Below are 11,564 nucleotides of genomic sequence, written 5' to 3'. Positions count from 1 at the left end.
CATGCAGCCCCAATCAAATGTTTAGCCTGGTACCGCGTCATTACCCTCGCTTTATGGTGGTTCATCAAAATTTGTTTTTTTGTTTACTCCTTTCTTAATTAATACAGGTGGCAAAATATTTCGCTCTGCGTTGCAGCACCCTATTAAAGTGACATTTTCACCCTTTACTTGGGCAGTAAGTCATGGATGTCTTTCGCACCTTTTTTAGTCAAAACCTTACCTAAAACTACTTTCGTCTGTATTAAAAACATTGCTGAGCTTGTATATTAAATTTTTGTCGGTCAAAATTGTCTCGAGAATTTTGAAAAAGTCATTCGTTGCTGAATGATTCACGGGAGAAAAAAGTAATTTAGGTTTTCTCAACGAAATGTCCTTGTTCCTTTTCAAAAAGAATGCCAATCATGTATAACCTGGTTTTTAAGTTTCTGTGTTAAATTTGTGCTTCATACCCATTTTTTCTGCAAGGTCGAACGCCAAACTTCGAATGCGTTCTCATTCAACAGTGACTCTTGCCTTTCTCATTTTGCATTTCTAGAACATCTATCAGACAGAGGCCACAGTCTCCTTAACATTGCGTATAAGATCCTCTCTGCCGTATTATGTGAACGTCTGAAGCCATTCGTGAACAACCTGATTGCTCCTTATTAGTGTGGCTTCAGACCAGGAAAGTCCACTTTCGACCAAATATTCAGTCTACAGCAGATCTTGGAAAAAACCCAGAAGCTTCAAATCGATACCCACCATCTCTTTATCGATTTTAAAGCCGCGTATGACAGCATCTCTAGGAAAGAGCTCTACCGAGCAATGTCTAGTTTTGGCATCCCTGTAAAACTTATCCGTTTGTGCAGAATGACGATGAAGAATAAACGCTGCTCTTTAAAGGTCGGAAAATAACTCACCGATGCATTTGATGCCAAAAAAGGCTTAAGACAAGGCGACTGTCATGCGACTTCTTCAACATCTTTCTGGAAAGAATTGTGCAAAACTCAACCGTCAACACGAGAGGCACAATCTTCCAGAGGTCCATCCAATTACTCGGATATGCAGATGATATTGTCATAATTGGAATATCAAAGCGTGATGTCAGCGTAGCCTTTTTGAACATTGCAACGGAAGCGAAGAAGATGGGTTTAGTGGTCAATGAGGGCAAGACTAAGTAAATGCTGTCATCAAAGAGGACATTGAACGACGACGTCTTAGTCAAAACGTCACCGCATGGACAGCTATAACTTTGAGGTAGTTAAGGACTTTGTCTACCTAGGCACCGCTATTAATGCAGACAACGACACCAGCGCTGAAATCAAACGAAGAATAAATCTTGCAAATCGCTGCTTCTTTGGACTTCGAAGGTAAAAAGTCGTCTCTCGAGCATGTAAAATCACCATCTATAAGACACTCATCATCCCGGTTCTCATTTATGGGGCTGAGGCCTGGACCATGTCAAAGAAAGATGAGAGTGTCTTAGGATGCTTCGAGAGAAAAATTCTTCGGGCGATTTTTGGTCCCGTACGCATAGATGGAGAATGGAGGAGAAGATATAACGACGAGCTGTACGGGCTGTATAGCGACACTGACCTAGTTAGCAGAATCAAAGTCCAACGGCTTAGATGGCTAGGTCATGTAGAGCGGATGGACATCAACGCTCCAGCCCGGAAGGTCTTCGAATCCAATCCCGAGGGACGGCGCAGTAGAGGAAGACCGCGACTCAGGTGGCGCATCCAGGTGGGAGAGGACCTCAACCAACTTGGCGTGCGAAACTAGGGACAGCTAGCTAGGGACCGAGCTGGCTGGAGACCATTGTTGGTTGAGGCCCAGGTCCGCCCCGGACTGTAGCGCAACCTTAAGTAAGTAAGTAAGTAAAAACGTACGAACACACGCAAGCACAAACATCTCACTAAAAATCTTTAATTTAGTCCCTACAGATATTAAAACTTCGAGAAATATCAGAATTTTTAATTCGAAAAATTGAACCGAATACAATAATTTCCTCTGGGAAGTTACACATATCTTTAAATTTTGCCAAGATATCTGAGTTTAAAATTAATATTTGAAAGTGTCAGTAGTAAATGGTGATTTTTTTGAGGTTAGGATTTTCATGCATTAGTATTTGACAGATCACGCGGGATTTCGGACATGGTGTCAAAGAGAAAGATGCTCAGTATGTTTTGACATTTCATCATGAATAGACTTACTAACGAGCAACGCTTGCAATGAATGTGAATGGGCTCTAGAAAAGTTGGCAGAAAATCCGCTTTTTTATAGACAAATTTTGTTCAGCGATGAGGCTCATTTCTGGTTGAATGGCTACGTAAATAAGCAAAATTGCCGCATTTGGAGTGAAGAGCAACCAGAAGCCGTTCAAGAACTGCCCATGCATCCCGAAAAATGCACTGTTTGGTGTGGTTTGTACGCTGGTCGAATCATTGGACCGTATTTTTTCAAAGATGCTGTTGGACGCAACGTTACGGTGAATGGCGATCGCTATCGTTCAATGCTAACAAACTTTTTGTTGCCAAAAATGGAAGAACTGAACTTGGTTGACATGTGGTTTCAACAAGATGGCGCTACATGCCACACAGCTCGCGATTCTATGACCATTTTGAGGAAAAACTTCGAAGAACAATTCATCTCAAGGAATGGACCGGTAAGTTGGCCACCAAGATCATGCGATTTGACGCCTTTAGACTATTTTGTGGGGCTACGTCAAGTCTAAAGCCTACACAAATAAGCCAGCAACTATTCCAGCTTTGAAAGACAACATTTCCGAAGAAATTCGGGCTATTCCGGCCGAAATGCTCGAAAAAGTTACCCAAAATTGGACTTTCCGAATGGACCACCTAAGACGCAGCCGCGGTCAACATTTAAATGAAATTATCTTCAAAAAGTAAATGTCATGGACCAATCTAACGTTTCAAATAAAGAATCGATGAGATTTTGCAAATTTTATGCGTTTTTTTTTTAAAAAAAGTTCTCAAGCTCTTAAAAAATCACCGTTTATTTGTTTAGGTTTTTTAGTTTTTGTAAAAGAAAACTGACACTAATATTTTCAAATAATTTTAGCAGATGTCAAAAACGTAATTTTTGCAATGCAATACAAATGCAAATGATAAATGGTAACATGATAATTATTTGTTTTTTTTTTATTTATAAAACTCAACTGTTTGTTGAATTTTATCTCTAATTCATATAAATTTTGAATCCAATTACAGTGTTTAATATAAAATTCATTTGAAGTTGCTTTAATCATTGATTAGTACCTACATTTCTGCGGTACGTTAAATGTGTCACCACTTTTCAATAATTATATAAAATAAACTTCTGAGCGGATATTTTTAATCTCCCTTTCAGCTCAGCTTTATATTTTAATCTTCAAAAAAAATGTTATTAATATTGACACACACGTACATCCTACTTAAAACTATTGATTTAGATTTTATGGACCTGGAAACATTTTTAATACGAGAAATTGGACCGATTGCATAATAACTTCCAATGGGAGATTTAAAAAACATCCAATAAAAAATATGGTATTATCTTTGTAATACGAAAATAAGTTTTAAAAAAAATCCAAAATCTACGTAATGTACTCAAATTTAATATAAAATAGTACAACCTAGACGTTATCAAGTTCATCCCTCTTACGCGAAGCCGAAATAAATGTGTGCGAGCACATTATTTATTAGATTTGATGCTGCAATAACATCCTGAAAAATCTATTTTTCTGCCAAAGCTCTACTGCAGCTCGAGGTGGTTCCAATTAGTGGTAGATATTGCCACACATATGGTGTATGGTGTCTGACAGTGTGGCACGTTTTGTGTCCCATCAGGCATGGTCAAAAATTTATAAATTCTCGTATAAAATTTGGTACATGTTACCCGATGTGGAAGATTTATTAATTGATCATGTGTGTCTTCTATATGTTCCCTTGTTTGTAGCTCTGTGAGGTGGACTGAATTGTTTCTACGTGTGTACCACAGTCCCTATCTACTGTATAGGAACACTATCATCCTAAACCCATGGATGGTTGGTTTATCCTTAAGCGATATTATCCCCATTTTGGGTCGAGGGTAGAACACACGAGCTGACGGACGTTTTGTTTTGATATAGAAATAGGCGACTTTTTCTACTAAGAGTTAGCTATAGCGCGTCCTTCTAGACTATATTGGTTCATAATATGTATGATATTTTTAACAAAGGCCTTCACTTTTGAATTTCGTAAAAGGTGTAAGATATAGTTTTGATTTCCATCATAGGTTTTCCTGTCTTTTTTTGGAGTACCTACTAACATGAAATATTTCAAAATAACTCAGAGGGCTCTTGTTGTTCTGATGAAAATAGGCTTGGAGCGATGTGCAGCATGAGAATGTATTGAAACTTCATATTGAATATGCATATAACGGAGTTACTCCCAGCAACCCATGTTCGTCCGGGATTCTGGCTACCTACAATAGCTCACATGTGAGAAGTTAATTTATTCGTTCATCGATAAGGGAAGGCCTGTCCGAAATGTCTCATAAAAATTGCATTTTAATAACTCTATCGACAGTATCTTTTTTTTAAAATCTTATGTAAGATAAATTACGCGTTTTCTTATTTCGAACTAATAATAGAGGTGTACTCTCTAGTGTATTGAACATTAGCATACAGTTGTACTAGCTGACGGAAAATTTAAAATGATACAAAAAAAAGACAAATGAGGAGTACCTGAAGTATGGGAGGAGTATTTTTTGGATTTTTCAACGCGGTTAAGCGAAGTTTAAAAGGTTTGCATTTCTTTTATTATAATGTAATAAATCAGTTTTTTCTCTTAAGGTAAGCAGTTTAAGCAGTAGATGCTGGGAAGTTGAACAAACACGTTATGAACCAATCTTTTGATGTACTTTTACTTTTACTTTTTATCATCACTTTTACTTTGTTTTTCATGCTAGCGAGATTTTCCATATATCCTTTTCTTGTGTACTTGTCCCAAATAACTGGAAAAAAGTTTTTGTTCAACGAATTCTCGAAAAAGACTAAGCTTCTTCTACTTCAAGTTATCGGCCAATTGTGTTGACGTCCTTTATTTGTATTGTCATTAAAACGTTGATTAAATTTCATTTTCCGAAATATCTTGAGGAACGAAAGCTTCAACTTGGGCGGGTAGCATCACAATGTTTCGTTAGTAATTCTTTCTCGTTCGGCCCTCACACAGAACCAATTTTAACAAATATGGAGTCAACAAAAGTTAATTTTCTGTAGACTTTTCAAATGACACTATTGTTGACTATCAATTTATAGTTTGTTGAAAAATTTACTTTTATTATTATAAAAATATGAAACCATTTTTTTATGATAAGTAAGATTCCATTCATATAATAGACGTGGACTAAGGATGTGCTAAGTCAGTACATGAACCGTGCGAAATGTTTTTATGGGTGGTAAGAACTCAGCACATCTCACCCATACCTCAGGGACACCTCATACCGGAGACAAAAACTCATCCCAAGAAAATTATAACATTAGTAATCGAATATTTTTGATTTTTATCTTTCCTATTTACATATGACTTTGGGTTTAATTCAAATATGTAGTATTGAATATTTCTTCAACGTGGACAAAGGTGTATCAAATTTGTACTAGCGACATTATATCGCAAGATTTTTATCAAACATGACATAAAGAACATAGAGGAGTCGAAAAAAAGGAGTTCACGGTGTTCGGATGGTATGTCTGTGTGTCTTTTTTTTATAATAAACGGGCACTCAAGGGGTTATTAATACCCTTAACATGTTTGAAGTTTAAACACAGTGCGAGCTTTAGGAAAATAGGGAAGGATTAAAGAGGAGATACCGATGCACATTGGTCTTAAAGTTTTGAATATCAAAATAATAGATAAAAACAGGGCTGGGTAAAGCATTCCACATTCTCGATGTGCGGTTAAAAAAATAATCTCTATACTTGACAGTACGTCCGAAATTGAGCTCAAGGTTAAACTGATGTGCATTCCCAGAAGTACGAGTATTACGGCTGAAAATTGTGTCTGTCGGTCTTCGGCTCTACAGACCTAACCATTGAGTCAAACTTTTTGAACTTAATGTTTCAGTCATATTCGCTTTTCTTTAATATTTTTTTAAGGCTAAAAACTATATAACCGAAACAGTTGCGTCACTCGAATACCAACGCAATGTTTCATGTCTTTCGTTGTTCTGCCGGTATTTTTGCAAAAAGTGTTCTGTCGATTTAGTCAGTTGCGTTCCCCTCCCCCTTAATACAATTTAGCCGTAATACTCGAACTTCTAGGAATGTTCATCAGTTTAACCATGAGCTCAATTTCTGTCGTACTTACAAGCATAGAGATTCTTTTTCTAACCTCTTTAATCCTTTCCTATTTTCCTGAAACTAAAAACTGCGTTATCAGCTTAAGAAATTTATTGAAGAACGAAAGCTTCTTAATGACCGGCAGTATGGGTTTCTTAGCAATAGGTTTAATTGCAATCTCATGGTCTATCTAAATGAACAGTGGAACAAATCTTTACATCGTTTTGGAGAAAGTAAGATTATTGCACTTGATATTTTAAAAGCATTTGATAGAGTTTGGCACCAAGGTCTCTTACCGAAAATGCGTGCTTTTGGTATTGATGAATCCTTTCTTCATTGGATAGGAAATTATTTTTCTAACCGTTCAATACACGTTGTATTGGATGGTTTCAAGTCTCCGCTTTGTCTCCGGCTCTCTTCCTTATATTCATAAATGATCTTTTGTCTGCCACTTCCAATCCATTAACCTGTTTCGCTGACGACAGAACACTCAGCTTTTCTAGATTCACATCCTTGTCCTTCGGATGTGGAACTTCAACGGCAGCGTATGATAAGCTCATTTAATTCTTATCTTGACAGCATTGTCCAATGGGGAATCAAAAAAGGTGTAGAATTTAATGCTTTGAAAACTCAATGCTGCCTCCTGTCGTTAAAGCGTAACATACCCCCGATGCCACTATCTATGAGTGGCACTTAGGAAACTAATTAACTGTCAGTACTCGGTATGTGTATCATAGATCACCTTTTATGGAATGATCACATATTTCATATTTCCAAAAATGCTGAAAGGTGCTTTCTCCGACGGTGCAAGAAATTTTTCACCCCTTCTGATCTGGCGGTAATTTACAAAACCTCCATTCATCCAAAACTTGAATATTACTAGCATATTTGGGCAGAAGCCCCTAAAAAAGTTTGAGCCTTTTAGATAGGATTCAAAAAAGGGCTTCGAAAATGATAGGCGATAGAACTATAACCGAAACATTTAAGTCTCTCGAATACCGGCGTAATGTTTCATGCTTTTCGTTGTCTTACAGATAATTTTACAAACAAATTTCTGTCGAATTAGCCAGTTGCATTCCCCCCACTCAAACAATTCAGCCGTAATACTCGCACTTCCAGGAATGTCTACCCTCGAGCTCAATTTCGGGCGTACTGTAAAGTAAAGAGATTCTTTTTTTAACCGCTCATCGAGAATGTGGAATGCTTGACCCAATTCTGTTTTCCCTCCCATTTCTACATTCAAAAATTTAAGACCAATGTGCACCGATATCTCCTTTTTCATCCTTCCCTATTTTCCTAATACTCGCACTGTGTTTAGCGTTTAGCCGTTAACGAGTTAAGGGTATTAAAATCCCCTTTGAATGACTGTACTTTATAAAAAAAAATTTACAAAAAATTTAACTATTGGATTGTTTAACCCTGCAGTCGTCGCGCGGATTACTATTGTAATCCACTCATACAAAACGGAGTATTTCTAATAAACTAGTCGGGATTTTTCGTCTCTTTTAGTACTTACAGTTAAATAGGTAGAACAGTTAGTTAACTTAACTTAATATTACATGTAATTACATTTTAAAGCCAAAATAAATTTTGAAAAAATTAAAGCATTTTGGTTTTATTCTAATCTTAAAATGGATAAAATATGTAATCCACGCGACGACTGGTGTTACATTTTGGTGCGCGACGACTGCAGGGTTAAATTCTTGTATCCACAAAATAAACAAAGCGGTGTTCCGTTTTGGCAGTTATTAATTATCTAGTCAACCTCTATTTCACTTAATTTTTTCTTTAATGATACTTATTTCAGCTTTTCATCTTCATTTTTAAATTCATGCCTTAAATCCTTAAATCAAAGAAATCTTTTTTGAACTATGATCACATATTTGAAGTCATTAAAAATTCTAGTTAATGTTTAGATTTTCTCCAAATTTTTAAAGAATTACAATTCTAATATATCGGTAGATGCGTCAATAAGCCACCCTTATGGGTTTTCAGAATAGCAATGCGCATCAGCTTATAATTGTCGCTACTCCCTATTCAGGTACAAGAATGTTTATTAATCAGTTATTGATTTGTACCTTTATATTTCCGACTTCGCAGCTATTCATTCAGCTATTGACATTAAATATTGGATCAATATTTCATTAAATATTCAGGTGCATATCCTGAACTACTTAATGAAAGTTTATTTTTTAAAAACCAACTACGTTTTTTCTTCCTGCAATTGGGTCAACGGTTAAGTAAACGTTTTTAAAAAAATTGTCAAGTTCTCTTCTATAAAAACGGTCATTCATTAAAATTTGACTTTCTCTTTATTCCATTACTAGCTATTCATAGCTATGTTTTGAACAAAACTTTGGTTATTTGAGTGGAACTAATTCTTCGTCATCATAATTTGTCACAATTGAAATCTCTGCAAACAAAATAAAATAAATATTAATTTTTACAAGAGGAGATTTGTTTGTATCAACGAACTTTTTTTAGAATGTCTCCAACCAACACTGACATTGTCTTCACGATTTCTCTCAATAAGCCAATTTTTCATAGGAGTGTAGTATTTTATGAGACTATCAGCATTAACAGTAGGATTCTCAGGGAAAATAGTTGCCAATACCTCACGCATTGGTTTCGACGATCCAAGTCGCATCATTTTTCTAAATATACGAAAATCAATGCAATCTCATTAAAACTTTAAACCAAAAATAAGATCATCATTTATACTTCAATGCTTCACCGGCCTTTTCACTTCCATAGAAATCACAGTTGTTAATTGGCTCTGATTCCTTTGATTTTGAGTATTGTCCACTGATCTCACAAAGTTTTTCATAAATCTGGTATCCTAGAACCTCTCCCATAAATTTACTACAACCAAATAAATATTGTTTGCAACAATTCTTCCAAATACATACATCATACAATGTTCTTACCTTGCTTGTTCATTTCCGTTAGCACTTAAACTGGTGTAAAATTTGAATGGAAAATCGTATGCGTCAGGACCACGATTATTTGGAGGTGCTACTCCGACATATTTCTCCATCAACTTCCAATAACGTTTATTTAGATCCGTGATGTCAACTATTCCAGCAAATAAGTCTGCCATAACTTTCGAGTGAACAAAATATACTCTTGCATTAAGCAAGGTATGGATTCCCTAGAGACAGAAATGAATACGTTAACTTAATGAATTGATAACGAAGTTATGTTTTTACCATTCTCAAAAGACGATTCATTTTGACTTCATCGGTGAATCTAAATTGGGTTACTAATCCAATAGAACTCAAATGTTTTGGTGTTGATGCTGACAAAATGACAGCTTCACCCACAGGATACTCCAGACCATAGGAATCAAAATAGTAAGCTGGAAGATCGATCTTTTCTCTTGCATAGTAAACTTCACCCATATAACCATGAGCTTGCAAGAACTTCCTGAAGTCCATTTTCTGACAGTAACGCAAGTAGACATTGGGTGATTCATCGAAAACCATTGCCTTACAATCGCCCTCATCTTCATTCGAATTCATTTTTATATGATTTGTCCAATATTCTTCCGAAATCGAATTGAATCCCATCGACCGATAAAATCCATCGGCCATTTTGAACATTTTCAACGTATCATAGTTGTTTTGCTTTAGAATCTCGTCGTAGGGAGGTAGATCCTTGTGGGGGTACTTGTCATCTATGATGCTTCCCGAAGTCCAGGTCTGAGCCAATACCTGTTCGAATAAGTGATGGGGAATCGGTTTCTTTGGTTTGATAACTAAATCACCATATTTCTTGAGCAATTGATTGCGAATAAACCCGTGGAGCTGAAGATAAAATGGTTCCATTTGTGTCATAACGTTTTCCATTTCGGTGATATTGTACTCATCGAGCCACAACTGCAACGGCGTGATTTCTGAAACGATTTTTATTTAAAGTTATCAAACTTGATTAATTAAAGCGTTTCAAAATCGTTTTCAAGATTACCATTCAATTTAGCAGCTTCCTTCAAGAGTTTAATCAACTTCACAAAATATGAAGTAGCCCAAGCGCCATTTTTGTCTCTCCATGTTTTCCAATAGTACTTCAATTCAGCTGGGTCATTACTTTTAGCAAAAATTTCCTGAATATCAGGGAAAAATGCAAGATCAATGCTTTTATTGTGATATGAAGGAATATCCTTGTCACTTGCTAATTCTTCAAGCAAAGTCAATGATTGAAGTATTTTTGACAAATTTTCTTCTCCCAATATAAATACGCCGGGAGATTTCTTGAAATTCTCAAAAACATACTTCAACTCAGGATCGGTAAATTTCGATTGATCAAATTTTTTTGAGTCTTCAAAAATTTCTACAGTTAGTTTTGCTTTGGCGAAAAAGTTTTTATAGGTAGCATTTGCTGCTTCTTCATCACTGTCATCTTCATACATTTGGAATTGTTTTTGAGCTAAGTTATCATTGTATTCGAAAAATTTTGTACTAGCTTCTTTGAGGAAAGCTCTAGCTGCTTGTTCATTAGAGTTTGACGATGGTACACCAGCATTGCAAATCTAAGTAGAAATTATTTGAAAAATGAACACCGTATCTTAAAGTTTTGTAAAAATAAGAATAGCTTACATTAGCCGTCAATAATACGGCAAATAGAAAACACAATATTCTAACAATCATCACGGAGATTTTATTTTCACTGTTCCGGCTTCTTTGACAAACAAAACTTGAGTGAATACTGAAAAAACTTGAACCTATACTTACTCTTATCAAGAAGGATGAGATAAGTTTCAAATCGAAATCTGTAATAAAATAGTTGAACTTGATGCTCACCTCAAAACCTCAAATGATAATAATTGTTATTATTGTTTTGAATTAGTTTTTCATTTGAGACATGCAAAATTATTGTTATCAGTCACTTAATCAGTCATAGTAAGATTTTAAAATAAAGCAAAGAAAACTGTTTCGAGATGACGATGAGGTTATTGATATTGCTCAGTTCACCAAATAATATTAAATTGTATATTTCTCTTCGTATAGTAGTTTCCGAAATTATTGTTCTATTTTTGTAAGGGTAATTTTGTATTATTTTTTCGATTAGCTAAATAATTTTTACGAAAGTGATATTGTCAAATCACTCCGTTAAAAACCAGAATAATCCTAGCAAAAACGCTACTTATTCCAATTTTGCTGTTTGGGTGTGAAATTTTTAGCAACTGTGACTATGAGCACAAGCGAAAACTCAACGTGGCATACAACAGTATCGCGCGGTATATTTTTGGACTCAAAAAATATGAACA

General features: G+C 35.6%; 1 protein-coding gene across 1 annotated transcript; it reads right to left on the bottom strand.

The window, feature by feature from the left end:
* Positions 1 to 8,591: 8,591 nt before the first annotated feature.
* On the bottom strand, positions 8,592 to 11,045 carry LOC129939024 (angiotensin-converting enzyme-like). The gene is made up of 7 exons (XM_056046884.1): positions 10,894 to 11,045; positions 10,265 to 10,826; positions 9,508 to 10,193; positions 9,226 to 9,449; positions 9,020 to 9,160; positions 8,774 to 8,952; positions 8,592 to 8,711 (listed from the first exon to the last, which is right to left on the bottom strand). Exons 1-7 carry the CDS (start codon positions 10,942 to 10,944, stop codon positions 8,659 to 8,661), a joined length of 1,896 nt encoding a protein of 631 aa, XP_055902859.1. The 5' UTR covers positions 10,945 to 11,045; the 3' UTR covers positions 8,592 to 8,658.
* Positions 11,046 to 11,564: the final 519 nt, after the last annotated feature.

Source organism: Eupeodes corollae, chromosome 1, assembly GCF_945859685.1.
Source record: "Eupeodes corollae chromosome 1, idEupCoro1.1, whole genome shotgun sequence".
Lineage (NCBI taxonomy): Eukaryota > Metazoa > Arthropoda > Insecta > Diptera > Syrphidae > Eupeodes > Eupeodes corollae.
The sequence above is the reverse complement of the archived record's forward strand: the minus strand, read 5'-3'. Positions and strand labels throughout refer to the sequence as shown.

Coding starts and splice junctions, on each gene's coding strand:
- LOC129939024 (XM_056046884.1), bottom strand. CDS start 10,944: ATGATTGTTAGAATATTGTGTTTTCTATTTGCCGTATTATTGACGGCT. Junction 10,194..10,264: donor GGAAGCTGCTAAATTGAATG/GTAATCTTGAAA, acceptor AAATCGTTTCAG/AAATCACGCCGTTGCAGTTG. Junction 8,953..9,019: donor AAGGCCGGTGAAGCATTGAA/GTATAAATGATG, acceptor TCGTATATTTAG/AAAAATGATGCGACTTGGAT.